This window comes from Pipistrellus hanaki (genome assembly GCF_964339955.1).
Source record: "Pipistrellus hanaki genome assembly, chromosome: 8".
NCBI classification, from domain to species: domain Eukaryota; kingdom Metazoa; phylum Chordata; class Mammalia; order Chiroptera; family Vespertilionidae; genus Pipistrellus; species Pipistrellus hanaki.
This window is the reverse complement of record NC_140510.1, coordinates 38730437-38754021: the sequence shown is the minus strand read 5'-3', so window position 1 is coordinate 38754021 and position 23585 is coordinate 38730437. Positions and strand designations below refer to the sequence as shown.

The following is a 23585-nucleotide window of genomic DNA, read 5'->3' as shown; positions in this document are numbered from 1 at the left end:
AGACATCTTAGGATTATGAGTCAGTGACATTTTCTTAAGAGCAAAAAGTAAAGAACAGAGCTATCCATTTTATGCTTAACTGGCTACATTCTTCTCTGACCTTATTAAGCAGAGTATACCTTTTGAAACTTGCTTATAGCAAGGCCTGCAGGCCCCATGGGGGACAGGACTTCATTCTTCTCCTTAGCTATGACAGTTAAGAAGGGATAATCTAATAATCTTAACTAAAAGCTAAATTTTAATAGGTCTAGTCTGCTATGATTTGTTGTTGGTTTCAGAACCAGATTTTTAACAAACCCCCTCCTAAATATATTATGGTATTTGGCTTTTAAGAGCTGAACAATATTTTATCCAATAATATAAAAAGACTGAAAATAAGGCAGCATGAACACAAAATGTTTTGTTGTAGAGTTTATAGTATTTTTGCTTCGTATTTTCATCAGTATTATTCTCTGTGAAGACAAACATGACAGACTGCTTTTTCTTTAGGGCCTGCCAACTGCAAAAAAATAAATAAATAACAGAATTAAAACGTTATCCATTTAAATTCTTTCCTTCTCTAAAGCCTACAGGGAAGACTCATTGACTTTTTTTCTCTCACGTCTCTTTGTTGAGGAAGATAGAACAGAAAGTGGAAAAAGAGCCAAAGGTATAAAAACGTGATTGGTGCGTGACTGGTGCGGCTGCCAGGCCTCTGTCTTGCAAAGCTTCTGTTTCGTCTTTGCCTCTTGCTCACCCTGCTCCTTTACTCCCCAAAGGCACATTAACCTCCGAACACTCGTGGTGCCTGCAGGGTCTCAGTCTCCCACTGAGTGAGTCCAAGCGAGGAGGTGAGAGCTCCCAATCCCAAGAAATGTCATGGCAGGAAAAACTGCAAAATGTCAGGAATGATCCTGAGCCTCTAAGCTTTCAAGACACTGCCCTTAATTGTTACCAAGGCCCGGGCAAGAATGTCACATTCACCTTTCAATCTTCCTTTTCACTGCAGTTAGAAAATTGTTCTTTAAAAGTAGTTTTAATAGGTGCTAGTGAGTGACAAGGTTTAGGTGGCTAGCCTAAACCTTAGATGTCCCGTTTCTTAGCTCCCAAAGCAAATGAAACATTACATGATGCTCAGGGGTACATCTTCTGCTCCTGACCAATGGGCATTTTTATTGATACCAATTGCAAATGTGGGACTTAATTATATGCATAATCTCTTTCAACATCTGAGAAGCTCTGTTTCTGCAAGAGGTAAGCACAGGCAAGTGTTTTTCTGAAGCTTCAATTTTGCAAATAGTCTCTGGAAAAGTATTCTTTCTTCAACTCATAAGCAATACAGGATGTTATCTATAGGATGTTATCATTTACTACAGGAAATGGATAGCTAACCCCTGTTTCATTGTTTATCTCAAGATTACTTAAAGATGATATGAAATGCATTAGTAAAATATACTAATGAACCTATAGTTTTAAAGAGACAGACCAAATGATATATAGCTTAGCGAAATGGAAGTAATTTAAAATGAAGTGTTAAGAAAACCCTTCATTAGTTTAAGATTCATAACCTTCATTTTAAATATATATTACATTAAAGACCAAAAAAATGCTATAAAAATCACATCGTTTCAGCATCTGTCTTCATCACAAGGTTAATGATAGTTTCAAGATAATGAGTTTTTCTGAATTACTGAAAGTGTATTAAGGGGCTTTGAGGTGATCTTATCTGAGAGCAATCTGAGCAAATATTAATATTTAGATACAGCCTCTGGTATATAATGAATACGTTCTGTAATCTTTACACAACAGAAGTTTGGTCTGTGTGTAAATTTCCAGTGTAATTTTGACCAGAAACACTATTTCAGCAGGTTGCATTGAGAAAGCTAAGGCTTGATAGATTGAATTTCATTAATGGGCGCCAGACTCCTTTAATGAGATGCCAAGCTTCAGGGGCTTCATCCAAGTTCGTAATGTTCTGGCCAAGGCTCGCCAATTTGCTTGCTGAAGGCACACACTGCCCCCACAAGAGGGTCTTCTCCAGCAGCCGTTTTCTGGGTTAATGTATTCTAGACTGAATTCTCTCATGCCCTGGATGCTGCCCAGGGAATCTGAGTGTTCACACAAACTAACAAACATCCACCAGACAAACACCAGCAATGCCCAGCTGGCTCTTTGTCCCCCGAGGGAAATGTTCTCCGTCAGAGCCTGGTAATTGTTCCGTGCAGCTGCTGCAGTTTCAAGGCTGCCAGCTCATCTGAGCCAACTGTATGCACACAGCCCCTGACTCAGGAGCTGAGCAAGTACACCTCAGGGGTGGGGATGGGGGCCTTCAAGGAATCCATTTTAAATTTGCCTTCTCTTTTGTCAGCTATTTAGGGGAGAATACATAGTGAGAGGCAGATGTTTAAGGGTTGTAAATATCCCATATATGTGAAATTCAGCTATGGGTGTACATCACAATCTCATCTGTGTCAAAAAGCATTCGCTGTATATGCATCAGTCACTTACTTGGCTATACTGTACGTGATGCAATAGCAACTCTGTGAAAACACATGTGGTTTCCTCTCTGCATCCCGTTGGTGGATAAAGAGCTGGCTCGATATCCAGAGTAAGGGGCAGTCTGGGTGCAGACTGGGAATGCAAGTTCCATTATCTTCCTCAGGCCACATTAGTGGCAATGAGGGTTCACTATCAGTCTTCCAAAATGATACTAAAGTTACCAAAAATATATTTTGTGAGAAACATGGGCAAGAACAGATCATTATAAGGCATTTAGAATTTGTCAGGGCTTCCCTGTCAATTAGAGGTACTAATATCCTCCCAGAAAAAGCCTCCTACATAGTATTCTGCACACAAATGACATCATTAAACAGTGTCAACCTGCCACATAAATGCCAAGTGTCTCCAGGGGTTTGCAATATATATATATATGATGATTAGGGTGATAGTTCCTGACATGTTAGTTTTCTATTGTTGAGTAAGAAATTACTCCAAATCTTAGTGACAGTAGACAACAAGCATTTCTCCTTTCACAGTTTCTGTGGGTCAGGAATCAAGGGGAGGCTTAGCTAGGTGGTTCCCCTTCAAGGTCTTTCTCAAGGCTGCAGTGAGGTGACGGCCATGGCTGCAGTCACCTCCAGGCGAGGTTAGGGAGGGATTAGCTTCCAAGTTCATTCAAGGGGCCGTGCTGGCTTCTGAGCCTCGGTGTGGCAGCAGTCCAAGGGAGAGGGAGGGTGCGCACGCAAGACCGAAGCCACAGTCTTTGTGTAACGGAAAACTGCGGGTGACTTCCCGTCACATCTGCCATACTCTGGCCATTAGAAGCAAGTCAGTAAACCCATTCTACACTCAAGGGGGAGGGATTACACCGGGACACTGAACTCCAGGAGGCAGAAACCACTGGGGGCCATAACAGAGGCTGCCTTCCACAACCTTTGTTCAAACCTCAGTGTCTCTGAAAAATTATAGCAACCACCTCTAGGTAGTCTCAGAGCCTGATTTTGTCTCCTCCAATCAAACAGCACTTGCTATGTCAAAGTGGTCTTTAAAAAATAAAAATCTGATTATTTTGTTTAACAACTGCTAGTTGACTTCAGGAGAACGTCTAAGCTTCTTAATATGACATACAAGACCCTTTATATATAGGGCATAAAGGCAATATTAAATGGTCTTTAAGGTCATGGGCTCTAAAGACAGGCTGCCTGGGTTCAAATCCTGGCTCCACGATTTATCGGTTTTAAGCCGGAAAATTGTTAAATTGATGGGGAAAGTTTATTAACCTCACAAAACTTCAGTTTCCTCGTTGAAACTGGAAACAATAATAATTCCTACTTTATAGGATTGTTGTGATAATTAAAGGAGATGATCCTTATGCAGCTTGTGGCACGCTCTCTAGCTCATGGTGAGACCTCAGTAAGGGGCGGTTGTTATTATAACTTCCCCAATTTCTCTGGAGCCATTTCACAACATATAGTGCAAGTATAACAGTGCGAAGGCAATTTTGACCTCTTACAGGATGGTCTCCTTCACCTGAACAGCCTTTCCCTATTCATCTTTCTCTGAAGAACTTATATTTATGCTTAAATACTCAATTCAGAGAGTTCAGTTTTCGCCCAGGAAATCTTCACACACACACACACACACACACACACACACACACATACACACCACAATTCTGGGTCAGGTACCCTTATTATACTCCCCCAGCTCACACGTGCCTAACTCTATTATCAGATGTATTACACTGCTGTATTATCAAGGTCTATTTATTGCTCTATGGCCCTATTAAAGTGTGAGTGCCTCAAGAGAAAGATGAATGTGTTTCTGCATGTAGGGAGTCTTGCTCAGTGTCTGGCACATAGTAGGTGCCTCAAACAAGTGGGTAGAATGATTTAAAGAATGAATGATTTGATAGATTTCTGATGCAGTCTCTTTTCCTCTCCATTTCTTGATACTTCTCACCCTCATTACTGATCCCTTCACCCCCAGCTCCTGGTTTCGTAAGATTATTTTAAGTGTGGCTTTGAGGGGACTGCCACCCAGATAAGAGTTGTTTAGATGAATGAACATGCTTTTCTTCACTTGCAGTTCTTTAGATAAGAGTCAATCTTGCTTTCCCTGGCTTCCCATTATTTGGGATTTTGAAGTTTACAACTTCTTAACTGTATTTCTTCATAAACCAAACTTCTCAGCCAGGCATTTAAAATTGCATACAAACTGCTCACCTCAGACCTCTTCATCCACACCCTCTCCACGTATCCTGCTTCTTTTGCCCACTCTAAAAACCATACACCCACAACAAACACATACGTACTTATTAAATGCACACACAAATACACACATCCACAGACACACAAGTATATACACAGGAGACTAACTGCTTTGAATTAAATTTAGATTCCCAAGGCTCCTCTGGACTCAGAGGGTTGAGGGCAGAAATCAGCCTTTTGACAGTAGTTCTCATACATAAAAAAGCTTGAAGATCTTGTCCCTCTGGATGATCTTGATGAATGTTTCCATGCTTTACTAGTGTTGTGGACTCCCTGGAAAGCATCTTATTTCTAAGTAGGGGGAGGAGGGAATCTCAGTTAATGGTTAAGATTTACTCAAATAACACCCTTGTCAAGCAATTCCACACAGTAGTTGACGGATCCTGCTCACCTGACCCTTGATACATCACATGTAAATGATTAATTCATTCTCCAGGTCAGTTCAAAAGCAACTGAGTGTAAGGACCACCTCTGGCAGCACTTTTGCTATTGGATCTAAGTTGGTCATTGCTCAGTCAGTGTTGCCTGAAATTTTAGCTATTACATTGAAATATGTTTTTGCTTTCATATGTGTTATCTTATATGAGTCAATAAGACTTGATTATTTTTCAATATAAAATAAAATACAGCAGTATTTAGTCATCACATGCCACTTTAACTTTTAAAATATAATAAAGAAAAAAATATCTTGCCCAAGATATATAATAGTACAGGTAAATTAATAATCTTACATAATTTGGAATAGCTAGCTGCAAACTATATAATATATACATATTAATTGTGTTGGTTTAATAGCTTTATATTCCTTCACACAAAGGCATAAGGTCAGATTGTGTTGGTACTTTACATTTTGGTGTCCGATTATTTTAATGCCTTAAGATTTCTGCTGATTTTTTTTTCTAATTTAAATTTGGAGGGTATCTGCAGCCAGTAATCAGATTCTTCCAATTAAGATAAACAGGTGCTAAAATTCATAACCGAACACATGTAAATGGGGTCATTGCTGAGCCCACCACTGCCAGGTGGTTTACTCCAAGGTGGAGAGGACAAAGGGGTGTGAACAACAAAACACCTAAGTAACCAGCAGAATTAGCTCCTGGCACTTAAATGTACAAGCTCACCAGCTGATCGAGCACGGTGCATTAGATATAGAAATGTTAACATGTTGATTTCACAAGTTTTGGTGAAAGAATCACTTCCAACTTTTCTGTGACATGATGGCTTCTGCTGACTAACCTCTTCCCTGAAGACAGGCAACTTACCTAGCTCGCCAGCCCTCAGTCAGCGTGGGAGGCTTTTCTTTCTTATTCTTTTTTAATATCTTGTGAATTCCCAGAAGAAAGCCTCCCACTGTCATAGGAAGGAACTAAAATCCATGCTGAAGTCAAACAGAATTACTTGAAAATGACATGCTGCTCAGGATAATTCACCTCCTTCTCTCGAGAGCAGACACAAGCAAAGGTGATAAAATAATGCATCTCGTCATTTGTCAGTGATCATTTCTGCCTTCAAGATCATTCGCTATTACTCCGGATGACATTTAATATATTAAAACCACCTCTCCTCACAACTTATTTATAACGTTAGCATCCAATTAACTTTTTTCCAAAATTTACTGTTAATGCAATAGTTTCGAGCATTTTACCTGAATGACAATCATTTAAAGCCCATTATGAGTTCTCAAAATGAAGGAGGAACCTGACCGAGTTACAGTAAAGTAATACCATTAAAGATGGCAGCCTGAATGCTGCTAGCTCACTAGAGAATTAGACATTCTTGATCTACAGCATGTATAGTGAATTATAGAAATGGTTTTTTTGTCTTCTGAGTTTCTTTCATGGTACAGTATAGTGTCTCTCTCTTGCCATTTTCAGTCTTCTAGCCAACATACCAACATAGATATTTGTGTGTGTGTGTGTGTGTGTGTGTGTGTGTGTGTGTGTGTAAACAGATATACAGATATTATATTTATACACTCACTTGTATCACAGTTATAAGCTTAGCTTCTAATCATTGAGCTGATGGTGACAAGGATGTAGATGTAGTCAATTAAACAAAGACAAGATAGCACACTAATGAGATGTTAGGTTTGATTCTGTGCAATGCTGTGCTAATTCTGATTACCTTCAGAGGTTTAGTGCAAAGAAAACCCGTATAAAAAGAAAGTCTTAAAGATGGATTTGAAAAATAGTTGAATGGTAGACAATCATCTTGGAAAATAGGTGCCTCCTTTAGATCTATAGCTACTTAAAAATTCAAAGGGAAAAAGATAAAAATTGGATAAGGAGATCCATGACTGCATGGCAGGATGCCCATTTACATGATACTTTGTGGGGTTTTTAATAAATGTATAATATTAATACAAACAGTTAACTATGGTCAGGTCCAGCTTATACTATTAACAAGAATGCAGTACATATTATTACTCAGCATGACTCACTGAATTCTTACTGTATAGAGTAGTATCCTCGTGACCAAAATGAGGCAGAATTGATTCTAGAACAGTTGGATTACATACAAAATATACATGGGCAGAAATCTCAGTGCTCAGTGGTCTGCCACCATCAAGTCCTGCACTACCATGGCAAATGCCTATCACATGAGTATATAGGATACATCCTTATGCTTTAAAAAAAAATTAAATTTACATATTGGAAACTTTCCCTTTCACATTAGAGCTTGTTTGTGATATCACGAATGTAATAACCATCCTTGACTAACAGAGTAATTTACAGTAAAAAAAAAAAGTTCAGTAAAAATCAGAAACTTAGAGTATGTTAAGGCTGGGAGGGATTTTAGAGATAGCTTAACTCAACCTGTGTATTTTATAATTGAGATAATCAGTGTGGCAATATTTGAAAACCCTGGTCTTCAGAGCAGTGCTTGCTGATAACACAATTTGAACTGCCCACAACAAATTAAGAAAGGAGAAACGGCATAATAAGATTTCATAAAGTTGAACTTATTTAAAATGGTTGCTTTTTATTTTAACAGTTTGCCTTTCTGATTTTTTATATTAGCATACCTTTAGGAAATTGTTGGAGAGTGGGAAGTTTTGAGCATGCTTCCAGAGAGGCCATGGACTATGTCCCAGATAGGGTTGTCAGTGCTGACACCAGGCCAGGCCTTGAGACAGGGTCTCATGGCCCCTTCCCAGCACGTAGGCCTTCTTTCATAGATCACTGTCAGCTTCCTGAAGAACAGGATGACCCTGTGAACAACATGGTTGTCAATGGCATGACTCTGACGTTGCTTTGGAAAATCTGTTTTGTCTAGGGTTGCCTGCTCTGTAAGAACAGGATGTGGTTAATGTGCTTAAAAGTGGTCCTACACAAAGGGTCGCTGCTGTTCTCTGGTCTTCCTGCGTGGAGAATAGCAGAGCAGTCGCCCGGCTAGTTGCTCACCGGGCCAGCTAATAAAGGCTCTTTGCTTATGCATTGGACTAGGCTTAAGGATCTTGAAATCAGGGCATAACAGAAATAATGGTGGTAGAGAAAGATGACTGCTTTTCATAACATTCCTAATGTGGGGAATACCGCAAAATATCCCGCTTCTTTTTAGTTTTACCAAACTCTAAAATCCAAGAGTTGGGAGACCACTGATTTAGAAACCAATAGAGAATGGATTTTAGTGGCTGCTCTATATATGAAAGGCTTAAACAATGTACCAATGAGGCAAATTAATAAGAAGGGTTAGTTATGAAATTAGTATGCTAGACAGTGTTTCTGTTTACCATGTAAAATTGGATGAAAAATCTGAAAGGAAATAATACATGTATTTTGCTATTTATATGTATCTCTGACAAGAGAGTAAATATAACAGTTTTTAACTGTATTTGAAAAAATTTGCATGTTTTTCTATCAATAAGATGTAAAAGATGCAAATATAAAGAAGTTAAGAAGATTGAAGTGTGGTCATAATCATATTATTACGCATTAATTAGGCTAGAGGTTATCATGAGGAAGCATAAACTGGCTTGATTTTTATTTGTTCTGTGTCACTGGGATCATACTTTTTGTTTCAGATAAGTGCTATTCATGTCCTCCCCCTGGGAAACACGAATAGGAATAAAACATCTTAATTATTTCCCCCCCAAAAAAATTCTAATAAGATAAAAAGCATAATGGAATGCAGGACAATTTAGAATTAAGAATAATTGCCTCCTAGGAAGTTACCCCTGAAAGGTGATGAACAAAAATAGGAAGCTAATGAATCTTTGATACAAAATTATGTTTCTATATCAAGTCTTCTGAATAATTGAGAATGCCATATTTTTGTTCATTTACTTCAGATGATTCATATGCCCATTGTTTTAAAGTTACTTAAAAGAGCAAAGATGGTTTTCTTGAATGCACTACTCAGATTTTTTCAGCATGACTAAAAGGTAGGCTGTGATTGATAGTTGGTTATCAAAGAAAGTTATCTCAGTGATACTTCTAGCCATTGTTTAGGTATAAATCTTTTTTGACTATGATGGAATCAGTGTCAGATTTAATTCCAAGACTCTTCATGGGTTATAATAGAATATTTGGTTTGTTTTCTCCCTTAAAAGAATAGATAATAAATAATAATTAAAATTAATTTGTGAATATTTTCAGTAATTTTTTTAATATAGAGTGTTTTTCTTAATATTTTATTGTTGCTGCTGTTTATTTTGATTTTATTATTTGAACATGAAAGAGACATATAGTTGTTTAGTAATCAACTTGCCCATGCCATACATAATGGTTATTTTTGGTCTTAACAAGACATTTTTCTAAGGATCTTTTGAATTTTTTAAAAACAATATAAATTATCATGTGATTAACCTCCTTCTTCTCATGGATTTTTGACTACTTGGGTGGCATGTTAGTTGTCCAATAGAAAATATATATTGAGTACTTACTCTGTGGGCAGCAACTGGACATGGCATGGTTTTAGGTGCAAAAATAGAGCAAACATGGTAAGACCACCAGGCAGTTTAGAATCTAGTGAACAACTCTGCACCCTAAGTTATAATTTCTCCTTGCAGAAGTTTAGTTCTGTTAAACATTTTTATTTTGGAAGAATGGGAAGAAGGAATGGAGGAAGGAGGGGGGAAAAGAAGGAAGAAAAGAGACAAAATAGGTTATTTAACACCTGACTCTATTGAAGACATCTTGTTTTACTTCTTATGGTTTTATTGAATTGACCAATAGACATCCTGGCAATTTTCTACTTATTGCTATTCTGGGTACCAAATGAAGCTTGACGGACCACCAAAAAGAACAAGTCCAGGAGGTAAAGGATGGCCTTCCAATGAAGTTTTTACTAAAGGAAATTACTTAAATGGGTTCCTACTATTACTATCAGATTTTACAGACTATTAACTGATCATTAATCCTAAAATATGGTCAAACCAAGACTCATAAACTACAAATTTGGTAAGAATGTCATACACTTTCTGATGCTACTTGTAAACTAAATGTACTCAAATAAAAGACATTTCTCAGTTTGAAATATAGCAGAAAAGAGAACTGTTCTTAAAGCCAAGTTATTTAAAAGCAAAGCACAGACTCAACTACTAGCACATCATTCGCCCTGTAAATACTCAGGAAGGAAAGTCTATCAGTAATGGAGAAGCAGTTCCTCTGTGCTTCAGTCAGTTAAGATGCCATCTCTGACTTTACTATAACTTTGAGCACATTTCCAAAATGCCACCCCCATTACTTTATGCTTCATTTTCTCTCTAAATACCTCTTTTTCTTACTCTTTTGCCTTTCTCACTCTCTCTCTCTAATTATAAACGTGTTTGTGGTTCTAAGGAATTCAGAAAAATGTATGCCCTAAGGCAAGGTTTTTACCTCATTGTAGGTCATAGGTGACTGAGAATCCATAACTGGCATGAACATATATTCTCTGTCAAATAAATATAGTACACATCTTCAATTATTTTAGATGATTTCAAGAAGTTAATAAAAGCCCACCCATATATCCGAGAATAATACACCATGGTAGACAATTATGTTTGCTCACATACATATGCACACATTTACATTTCCCCATCATCCTGGAATTTTCATGGAGAGTGTTGCCTATTTCTGCCTTTAAGACACAATAATCCTTGATGTTTAGAAAATGCAAACCTAGTAAAATCACACTAATTTATTGTAATCAAGCAAACAATGTGTGCTACATAAAATGATGAAATTGCATAACCTCAGATATCATATATATAATTTAATTTCTACAGGATCCTTGGAAACTATACTCAGATTTAAAAGTGGACAGGAACTCCATAAATACTTACTGAATTCATTTTGAAGAAATGCCATTTTATTACTTGCAGAAAAATTGAGAAATTCATGCATTCTCTGAAAATATTCAAAAGTAATTTCCTCCAACCACTCATCAGATTGGCAGTTATTTTTTATGATAGCCATTCCAATCCAATTAACTAACTGTTCCCTAGTTCCAGGACCACATGATTTTATGAATAAATACATTATTCTTTGCTTAAACTGGGTCTTTGCAAAGAGTTGGAGAGCTTTAAAAAAATGGTTGATTTCTTAAATCACTACTTGACAAGTAACCCACGAGCCAACAAAGCATAACTAAGATGTTCATAATCAAAGAAAAACTTTTATCTTACCAGCAAAACCAAGAGCCATAATTATGTCTTCCGCTATCTTTTCATTGTATGATTGATTTAATCCAAAGGTCACATCAGAGAATTGGGTTCATCAATAATTATAATTGACATTCAGTGTTATTTGTAATTTAATTTTGAGTTGGTCAAGTTAAATGTGTCTAAAATTATAATAGTAGTATTCACTTATGGGATATTTAGGATGACAGAGGTTCTCTATAAACTTTATACATGTGTGATCACACCTGCTACACTACGGCTTATGAGGTAGATATTGCTGTCCTCATGTTGCTGCTGAGGAGTCTGATGCTCAGGGAGATTTTTTTGAATGACCACCTCAGAGCTGGGATATGTAACAGGGCCATCTCAGCCCAGAGTCTAGCCTATGCAGCGATATTTGACAGATTATGTATTTCTAATTAGTGGGAATGTTCTTTATTTTGAGCGCCCATCATGGCCATCTAACATTTCTGTTTTGTTCTTCCTATGTCCTACATCTGTGTGTCCATCCCAACAAGTAGTATTGAGACTCTTGACAAGAAGTGATTTAAGTAGATGAGAGGAGTGGGGTAGGCTTGGAGAGATTAACCAGTGAACTCATATATATGTATGCATGACCCATAGACACAGATAATAGGGTGGTAAAGGCTTGGTGGGGTGAGGGGAAGAGGGCAATGGAGAAAAAAAAGGGACATGTGTAATTCTTTCAACAATAAAGATTTATAAGAAATGAAGTGATTCTGCATAATTCTCTTTATTCACTATTTTGACTTAAGTGATTAGAATTTTGTTAAAAATATTTTTATCACTGTGAAAGGTTTTACACAAACACTTATAAAATGTATTATTTTTTGCCAAAGCCGGTTTGGCTCAGTGGATAGAGAGTCGGCCTGCGAACTGAAAGGTCCCAGGTTTGATTCCAGTCAAGAGCATGTACCTTGGTTGTGGGCACATCTCCAGCAGGAAGTGTGCATGAGGCAGCTGATCAATGTTTCTCTCTCATTGATGTTTCTAGCTTTCTATCCCTCTCACTTCCTCTTTGCAAAAAGTCAATAAAATATATATTTTAAAATGTATTATTTTTCTGGAAATAACATGTGCAGTGAGAAAACGTAGGCTTTGTCCCCATAATGAAATGAATTGAAACTGAGAGGCTTAAAAAACAGAAGTTTATTCTCTCAGCACTCTGGAGGATAAAAGTGTGAAATCAAGCCATTAGCTGGGGCATGTTTCTGTGAAGCTTATAGAGGAAAGCTGGTGTCCTGCCTTCCTCTGAGCTTCTGTGTGCTGGCAGTCTTGGTGTTCCTTGACTGACAGCACATCACTCCTACCTCTGTCTCCATTGTTATGTGGCCTTCTTCCTGTGTGTCTGTCTCTGTCTCTTCTGCTCTTTGTATAGGGCCCTCTTCAATCCATTGAGTATAACCTACCTCATCTTAAGTTGAGGTAGGTTACATCTGCAAAGATCCTATTTTCAAATAAGGTGACATTCACAGGTATTAGGAGTTAGAATAGAGCATATCTTTCGGCGGGGGACACAATTCAACCTACAGCTAGCACTTACATTGTAAACATGTAATATTTAAATGAGATAATGCCCATCAAGTCTTCATTAAATAATAAGTATTCAATAAGGTTAGGGGATTTTACGTTGATCATACTATAGTTGTCTCTGAGACCTCAGGTAAATTACTTGTCCTCTCTGAGTCAGTTTCCTCATCTATAAAAATATAGATAATAATGATTATCTCAAACAGCAGCTGAGAGAATTGAATGTCAGAATTTAACACTAGATCTGGTGACTAACATAAAGAGAGTCAGTATCAGCAATCCTATTTCTCCAAGATAAAGCATTGATGAGCTAAGAAGGCATGTGCCCTGACCAGGAATTGAACCATGACTTCTTGGTTCAATCAGGACAAGAGTTTAATTTTCTAATATGTATGTATTTTAAGTAATTTGTAAATATTATAAATGTTTAAGATATGATCTAACCTATTTCTCTTATACTGAGTCACAGATATATTAAGAAGACAGCATTTTTAAATTAACATATATAACACATACAAAACACTAAACCTGACATTTAACTGAACCTGTTTGACTCATATATTTGCAAAATGATGCAATCATTCCAACTTATTAAACATCCATGCATATACAGATGTGCACACACACAAGTGATTAAGTATCTACTTTAATTGAAGCCTTAGAAAGTTACTGTAAAACAGAATGCTGCAGTGATTCTACAATCTAATTTTAAGATTTTATTTATTAAAAATCTTCCTATGTGACAGATTTGATTTATTATGTGAATACTTTTCATCTTTTAATTTAAATATCTGGGTAATCATCAGTGGGGCTGCTCGTTGCAATAATTGCTTAGGCTTTGCTATATTTCTCAAGTCATCTGCTGAAAAGCCAGGGGATTCTAAATCTGTCCAGATGCTATATGTTTTACCTGATTCATTTTGTTACACACTGCTCTTCCCAATAGTTTACAGCTAGCTCAGTAGTCGGCAAACTCATTAGTCAACAGAGCCAAATATCAACAGTACAATGATTGAAATTTCTTTTCAGAGCCAAATGTTTTAAACTTAAACTTCTAACCCCACTTCTTCAAAATAGACTCACCCAGGCTGTGGTATTTTGTGGAAGAGCAACACTCAAGGGGCCAAAGAGCCCCATGTGGCTCTAGAGCTGCAGTTTGCCCATCACGGTGCTAGCCTATTGGGTAACTGTGAGTCCTGAGTAAAGGATAAATAACAGATGAGCAGTCTCTACCAACACCTCAGAATGGCTTAACAGCTGCCAGAAGTACCATGTAATCTTTGGGAAGACTTAATCGTTCCCTACTGCACTTTTCTGAGGAGAAGAGTAGTTATTAATACTGTTGTTCCCACAAAATGTTCACAGCAGATCTTTATTGAATAAATAGTGTTGTTTCATATATAGATTTTTGTTGTATATAACACTTAGCAGTTAGAGGTTAAACAAATAGTGTGCTAGCAACTAGGAAAACTGTATTTGGTAAAGAGAACAATATTTTAGATTGTATTAAACTGTATAGTTAATTGGTGGTTTCAGGAAAGAGAAAATATAAGTGTTTTTCTGGATACCATAGAGTTCCCCCTTTTTTAATACGGTGAGGCTTTAAACCCTTTTCCTCCCTCCCTCTCTCCCTCTCTCCCTCTCTCCCCTTCCCTCCCTCTCTCCCTCCTTCTCTCCCTCCCTCCCTCCCTCCCTCTTTTCTTTCTTTCTTTCTTTCTTTCTTTCTTTCTTTCTTTCTTTCTTTCTGTCTGTCTGTCTGTCTGTCTGTCTTTCTTTCTTTCTTTCTTTCTTTCTTTCTTTCTTTCTTTCTTTCTTTCTTTCTTTCTTTCTTTTTTTTCTTTCTTGAAAAGTCTTATTGCCCAGCTAGTATGGCTCAGTGGTTGAGTGTCAACTCATGAACCAAGAGGTCACTGGTTTAATTCCTGGTCAGGGCAAATGCCTGGGTTGTGGGCTCAAAGCCAATAAGGGGCATACAGGGGACAGCTGAGCAATTAATGAGTCTCATTGATATTTCTATCCCTCTCCTTTCCTCTTTCTCTCTAAAAATCAATAAGACATATATTAAAAAAAGAAAAGCTTTATCAAAGTTTAATTAATCACATTTTATATTTCTAAAGTATCTTATTTCCCAAATGTGTAGAAGTTGGCTCTCTTAAGAAAAGTTAATAGACTGTGTAGCTTCCTTTTACTTTTTAATCATGGACCCCTTAAGATCTTACTCATGTTTTTAAAGCAAATATTTACCTATCTAATATTTCTAACAACACTCCAAAGTCTTTTTTGATTAATTTAAACTTACTTGGGATTTATGACTTATATATTTTTTCCTTATTTCCAAAGAAGTATAAGGTGGCATTATAAAATATATATGCATTTGGAACATTAAAGTGGAAATAGAACTATTAAAACAACATAAAATAATTGTGCTAAAATTCCAAACTCTTATAGTTTTCTGCAAGAAAACAAAAAGAAACTGCAATTAATGAAATAACTCTTTCATTACCAGTTTTTAAAATGAGAAAGATGAAAACTGATTCCTCAAGAGAACTCAATTATTTTTTAGAAATAAATAATAAAAATAATAGATAATGCAAATATTTATAAAAATGATATTACAATATATACATTGCATTCAGTTGTTGTTTTATGGGGGAAATGCAAAAACATACCTCCTATATCAAACTACAATGAAAGCTTCAAGTTTGAATATGAGAACACTGTTTCTCAATAAGAGGTCTAACCTTATGAGTTTCTGAAAAGTGTCTGTATTTTAACCTAACTTGATGAACAACATAGCCAAGTATTCTCAGAGGGATGAGCATCTGCAGGTTTAGCCTGTCCAATTACCTTCTTGTACTGTGATTTGCCCAACACAATGGAAATTTGAAGGCAAACATTTGGAGGGTGGGCAAAGTTGGGATTGTGTATAGTCAGTGTTGTTGAATAAGGTGAGCATCATGTGGATTAGATGTGCAGAGAGCAAAGTACCCATTCTTCTGTATAAACAAAAATTCAAAGTTGCCTGATACAGAGCCAACAACTCAATTTTGATAGATGCAAGCTTCTATGATGTTTGTAGACCTATTTCTTTATTTTTCATAAAAAAATTACTTTCTCAAATATCTTACACCTTTCTGTCTGAGATTCTATATTTTTTTAACTTCTTATTATGAAAATGTTTAAACATATTGTGAAACTAGAGATAACAATATATACCCATCACCCAGTTTCAATAAAATCAACATATAGTTGATATTGTTGCATACAAGCAAACTCTCTCTCCCTGTTATCTTCCCCCATTCTGGGTGATAGTGAAGAAAACCCCAACATTATATAATTTCACAAATAAGTATTTTCCTTGAACCCCTAAAAGGCAAGGACTATTTAAAAAAAAAAAACATGACCATGATATTATCATCGTACCTAAGAACAATAATTGTCAATAATTCCTGTGGTAGCTTATCTCTAAGGTGGCCACAATTGAATTCTCTTTCCCATGTATGTCATTTCCTGTCAAGAGGTAAAGTCTATCCTCCCACGCTACTGAATCTTGGATAGCCTGTGACTGCTTTGGCCAGTAAATTATGGCAGAAGTGATGCTGTGCCAATTCCAGAACTTGACCTTAAGAAGACTGGATATTTCCGCGTGTTTCTCGGGAGTACTGAGCATCTACCTAAGACATCATACTACCCTACTAAAGAGATCATATGGAGAGATTCTATTTGCTCCATATATTATGCAAAGAGCATATAGAACTTCTTTCTACTTCTGGAAAATCTTAAAAATTACTGAATCTTGGTGAAAAGCTAAAACAATATAATAATCTTCTGAATCAATAAGATAATCACTTAATAACAGAGTACTGCCATCTGACCTGGCTTCAGTGTCTAGGACTATTTTTGGTTTTACAATGAGACTGCATGACACTAAACTTTAGTGACTGAAGCATGCAGTATAATTAGCTGGTAAAAGTCATGAAAGAATTGAATAATATATAAAAATGGCATGGCCTTTCAGATATCGGAAGAATTTGTACCTTAACTTTTAATACAAATAATTTTGCTACAATTGCATTTTCAAAACATGTTCCATTGTTGTATATGCCAAATTTCAATGGTTTTGTATTAATAGATACATTTGAATATTGCCAATGAACTTCTTTTCTGAACCTAGTTCCAAAAATAATCAAATTAGATAATTACTTAATGTAGAATCCAATAATGCTCCAAAACAAAATTAAACTTCAAGTAAACAAAAAACTTTTGTACAGTATCAAGTAACACCATTAAAATTGGCTTTGAACACCTATTAGAAATAAAATTTGAATTAAGAGTTAGATTAGATTACCCTATAATGATAATACAATTTTTGAATTTTGTAATATTTTGATAACATGCTAATACAAAAAGGCATTGAGGGATAGAACAGAGAAAAATAGCCCACTTATTAGAACAAACCACACATAATAGTCAAGAAGCAATCAGGTATATCAAATGTTAAATTAGTGATGATAGTTTTGCAATATTTTTTATAATTTACTTGTTTATTTTTTGGTCATTGTATTCGTTTTCTAGAGTTGCTCTAGTAAAATATCACAAAGTGGCTTAAAACAATGCAAGTTATTCTGAGGGCTGGGAGTCCAAAATCACAGTTCCTCTGGAGGCTCTGAGAAAGAATCTGTGCCATGTTTTTCTCGCAGGTTTTGACGGCTGCCGTCAGTCCTTGGTGGTCCTTGGCTCGCAGCTCTCTGCCTCCATTGCCACACGGCTGTGTCTCTGCAGCCACATTTCCCTCTTTGTGTGAGGACACCAATTATTTCATCAAGGCCCACTCCAGTCCACCATGACTTTATATTACTTGATTACACCTCCAAAGACCCTATTTTCAAGTAAAGTCACATTCACAGGTACCAGATATTAGGATTTCAGCATGTCTTTTGGGGATACACAATTCAATCCACAACAGTCATATTAAGAGGTTTTAACCTAGTTTTATCTTGGTATATATTTACCTAACATTATCAATTCAAATATTATGAATCATCATTGGGGTTCTACAGTAAGTTTATTAACCTTAAAAGGATCTATATTTCATTCAAGTGTGAGAATCCCTGACCTAAATGAGAAAGTCTGAGATTACTACATGTCGCATTACATCTTCTACAGCCTGTCCCTGTCCCTATGCACTGCCCTCCTCTACCACTATTTCCTCCCATTTTATTCATCAACATTATAAAGCAGCTTAACCCACAGCACATTATTTCATACCTCCCTGCCTTTCTTCATTCTTTTAACACTCTACATGGAATATTATTTCCTTTCCAATTTTTGCATATGTACAATGGAAAGAGTTCCATCCACAGTTTTGCTTCTCATGGGAAGCTCTAAGGTGTTATATATATGTAGTATAACTTCTGCTAAAACAAATATATACACTGCCCCCTATGGGAGGTTCCTATCACAAGCAGGTCACTAAAGCAGAGAGCAAACTCAGACATATATTCTTGTCTTTAAAAATGACATTTTTTTGGTTCTCTTTGAATAACTTGATACTTTTTTTATGAGAGAAATCTGTGAATTTAGCAATTTGGGAAGATCTCAGCAGCTGTCTTGCCAGAGGACACTGTGTGCATAGAGAAATCTAATGAGAGAAGGAACTGGGAAGACAGAATGGGTCCATATTTTAGATGACTTTGAGAGCCAAAATAAGGTTTTGGATTTTACTTTCTCTATTCTGAGTAGTTCCTGATTTTTGAGGGAAAGACATTATATAATACCATAAGAGATGATCCATTCTTTCCAGACCAAATATCTTACACTGGTTTTCTGTACTAAGCATAACAGGATCATGTTCTATCAATCTGCACTTACGAATTGATAGATTAACCATCATTCCTATTTGGATTTTGGAAGTCAGATATCACTAGAACTATTGATATAGATTTAGATCTTGGATTCTGATGATTTTTAGTGTTTAATAAATAGTGAAATCACTTTATTTTACAGATTTCTCTTTTAGTAATAATTAATTCCTGTCACTTATTACAATAGCTTAAATTAAGTCCCTGTTTCCTCCATATACAACTTTATTCTGGACTGGAAAAAAAATGGTTAAGTTCTTTATTATTTTTTTCAAAGCTAGTTAAATCACTTTAGCTATTATCTAAAAAGAGCTTTACTTATTTTAACTGAAGTCTTTCTGTTATATTTAAAAGTCATGTTGTATCTCATGTGAGGTTGTTATTTAACTTCTCAAGTTTTTTTTTTTTCATTTAAATAGAACAGTAACTTATATGTGGGTGGGGATGTAAGAAGTATGACAATAAAAATAAAATTGCAAGTTGCAATTTGTCTGAGATAGTTTATTATTATAGTTTAGTTAAAACCTACATGGATAGAATTACTAAGAACAAAGAAATGACACTCTTTGACTAATGGGATTTCCTGAGACCCATGTTGCAAAGCTGATTATTTATTAGCTGTTAGAAGAATCTAGTCTGAAAAATTTTAGTGAGGTTCATTCTGAAATAAAGCTACTACACCTATGTGGGCTATCCATAAGGTAAAATTATAGCCCACTACTCCTTTAAAAAATACCTCTATGTACCATTTGTGGATCCATCAAAATGTTAAATTCTTAAAATCCCATGTATTTATATTTTCTGAGTAATTAAGTAACTTTTTCTTTACCTTTGTTCCTCAATTTTGGGTTACAATCACATACACATGAACATTTCAACTGGGTAAAGTCACAATTTAAGTTTAACTCATTTTTTTTCAGATAACCTAAAACTCAAAAAAAAAAAAAAAAAAAAAGGACTATTTTAGTCTACTCAGTGCCTGATTAAGTAGAATAAATCTTAGAGTTTGAGCACTGCCTGGTATGTAAGAATATTGCAACATTTCCAGGTTATTCTTCTGATCATCTCCATTCACAATTCTCTCTTCACGATTCTCTAAATGCGATAAAGAAGTTCAGGTGTAAGTATAGATGGACCCAAGTAGCCTGCTTCTATTCATTGCAGCCAATTCTTTCTTAGGTTTGAAAACTGAATTACTGACGTACCAAACTGATTTCATGATTTTCTAAAAAACAAAAACCTATGTGTTTTTATTTCTGACTAGTAGTGCGTTCCAAAGGAATTGTAAGTAACCAGTACTTGTTATCTCATTATTTTTCAGTGAAAATAATATTTATCAAAACACCAATGAGGTTTCTGAAGTAAGGGATTTGCACTGGCTTCTTCAACTATGCACTTTACAATGTATGAATTCCATTACGGGAATCCTTTCTAATAGATTTTGCTGTTTAATTACTTTAATATTTGCATAGGTTTGGAGGTTGAATAATGGCACTTTTATGTAGTGTCTGTTTTTCTTTTCTATATTCAGGTTCTTTCCTTAGGAGCAGACGTCCTGCCGGAATACAAACTGCAGACGCCGCGCATCAACAAGTTTACAATATTGCACTACAGTCCTTTCAAGGCCGTCTGGGACTGGCTGATCCTGCTGCTGGTCATATACACTGCGATATTCACCCCCTATTCGGCAGCCTTTCTCCTCAATGACAGGGAGGAGCAGAAACGGCGAGAATGTGGATACTCTTGCAGCCCTTTGAACGTGGTAGACTTGATTGTGGATATTATGTTCATCATAGATATTCTAATAAACTTCAGAACTACATACGTAAATCAGAATGAGGAAGTGGTAAGTGATCCCGCCAAAATAGCCATCCACTACTTCAAAGGCTGGTTTCTGATCGACATGGTTGCAGCGATTCCTTTCGACCTGCTGATTTTTGGATCTGGCTCTGATGAGGTAAGAGCAACTGAAGCATCTTATTTTTTTTTGAAAGATTGCAAGGATAAAAATGAATCTATTTTTTAACTGCAAAAATAAAAAATAAAATAAAATGACTGGGTGCTTTACAATCTTCCCATATCTCACAGTTAAAATTCATTTTCAATTGAAAATGCTATAAAATGATATGGAACTATCTTGCCATTGCAAATAATTCAGAATTATTTCTATTTTTACTAAGAGATACTAAAGATTGTTTACTTTTAACCAAAAAAATAAACAATAAAACAGGGTTTCATAGTACCTAGCACATTTCCAGGGTATAAAATCACTACATGTTAATCTATGGGTATAAAACTGTCAAAGGTGAAGATGTCTCTTTCTTCACTCAAAATTGTGGTTTGAGAGAGCAGAGGCTTACCTGTTTGTGTTCAAATTATGTGGAAGAGGCATCTTCTGAAACATCTTGTTCCAAAGCTTCCTCTTTAATAATATCTAAGTTGGAAAATACTTCTTGTGTTCCCAATATCTTGGAAAGCTGGAAACTATATGGAAAGCTGGCATGTGTATGTATAGTACATTTTCTGAATACAGAGTTCATAACTTTAGTCCGATTCTCAAGTAGGTTCATTCATTCTGTAAGCATCTACTGAGAACCTATTATGTGCCAAGTTTACAGGAAAGAGTGAGACAAGGACCACACTGTCTGGGAGCTTGCAGTCTACAGTGGGAGAGCAGCAGATGAATTGAATAAGTACCATCTGAGAAATGCTTTTATAGTGCTGTGACCATGGAAAGGGGAGTTCCTGATTACTGATGGAAGTTTTACATGTAGAAAGGGTAGAAAGATCATGCTAGTTAGAGGAAAAGCCCATTAGAGGCATGGAGCTATAATTTATTGGTTCCCAGCCATATCAGACCCAATATAATAAATATTTTTAATCCCCCCTTTTATTGTCCTTTATAATAATAAAAGGCTAATGTGCAAATTGACCAAGTGGTGGAATGACTGGTCACTATGATACACATTGACCACCAGGGGGTACACACTCAACACAGAGGCTGCCCCCTGGTGGCCAGTGTGCTCCCATAGGGGGAGCGCTGCTCAGCCAGAAGCTGGGCTCACAGCTGGCGAGTGCAGCAGCAGTGGTGGGAGCCTTTCCTGCCTCCCCGCAGGCAGACATCCCCCGAGGAGCCCCAGACTGAGAGAGGGCGCAGGCCAGGCTGCGGGACCGCCCCTCCCAGTGCACAAATGTTGTGTACCAGGCCGCTAGTCATTAAATAAAAGTCACAGGTAATATAATTTTTAACATACAATTTTAAGAATGTAATATATCATTTTTATCTTTAATAAAAAGGAGAAATAAAATAAATGTTTCTAATAAAATATCTAGTTAAATATATAAATGCTTCAGGCATGTCTATATTAAATGATGTAATGAAGTTACCAGATGCTGTAACCTAGTTATAATGAGGAAGTCCATATTTAAACAATAAATTTAATATCTTTATATTTGCATTTTAATATAAGGGTTGAATATGTGTGTGTGTGTGTTTATATATGTATATATGTGTATATATACAGATAGATATGTATATATCCATATATATATGTGTGTGTGTGTGTGTGTGTGTGTGTGTGCATTTTAACATTTATACACACCTAAAAATACTGTGACTGTGATAACTACAAATGTACTTATATCTATACTCTTATACATATACTACAGGCCCGGTACACAAATTGTTGCATAGGTGGGGTCTGGCTGGCATGCCCCAATTGGGGCTGATAGGGCCAGGCTGGCTGGGGGGCAGGGTTCAGGGCAGTTGGCAGGCTGTCCCTGCCCCCTAGTCATACTCAGGTAAAATTCCCAGTCAAGGGGACAATTTGCATATTACCCTTTTATTATATAGGATATATATTTATACTGATATATATGTTTAAATTAGTATAAATGTGTATCCTGATATAAACATGCTACATATCACACAGTACACAAATACCACAAGACCTGTTGCAATTGAAGATATAATTTTCTAAAACATTGAGCAACTCTTAGTAAAAGTCCAAACTAAACAAATTAATCACCTCTCAATTTACATGGTGGCTAAATTCCTGGAAAATGTAATGAATGTTAAAATGGGCAAAACTGAATTTATTTTTATATGTAAAACCTAGCTTCAAGGCTCAGTAGCTATAAAATTATTTTTAGCTTATACAAATGACTGTGGGCATTGAAAAGTTATGTAAAACACATTTTTGTTGTTATTGGAGACTGCTTTAGGCATTATAGGACTTTTGCCTACCTTACTCTACTGGAAGTAAAGGACAGTTCAAGGTGAGAGTGTCAAATGCTGTAAATTCATAAAGCATGATGAGGACTGAAAAAAAGTCAGTGAAGAAAAGAATTATTGATTTTGTTGTGTTTTTACTCCTAAGATGTTTGTGAGCTGACAAGAAAGAGCTATATGGTGCAGAATGACTTTGGTGGGGGGATAATTTGGATGGGAAGATTAGGAAAGACCTCTGAGAGAAGGTGCCATTTTAGTTGAGATATAACAAGAAGCAACAAGCTTCAAGAAACCATATGCAGAGCATTTTAAGCAAAAGAAAACACTAGTGAAAATGGCCTCACTGGGGAACAGCCTTGGCTGGAAGAAACCAGAAAGAAGGCGGTGGCAGCCAGGCTGGACCATAGTGAGAGGACGTGTGCTAAGATGTGAGGATTCAGAGACAGGGGCCACATCAGATGCAGCCTTGGAGTCTGTGTTTATTCTGCCTGCAATGAAACTTTTGGTGTGGGAATGACATGATCTACTGGATATTTTGAAACACCTCATGGCTGATGTATGCAAACAATTTAGTCCGAGAAGAAATA

At 36.3% G+C, this 23585-nt stretch overlaps 1 protein-coding gene across 6 annotated transcripts in view; it reads left to right on the top strand.

The window, feature by feature from the left end:
• The window catches only part of KCNH7 (potassium voltage-gated channel subfamily H member 7), a 397831-nt gene that overhangs the window by 307464 nt on the left and 66782 nt on the right, over positions 1-23585 (top strand). For all 6 annotated transcript variants that reach the window (XM_084891929.1, XM_084891928.1, XM_084891930.1 and 3 more), the window contains one exon: positions 20299-20724. In XM_084891929.1, the coding sequence (XP_084748055.1) occupies positions 20299-20724 (426 nt within the window). The remainder of the gene's footprint in view (positions 1-20298; positions 20725-23585) is intronic.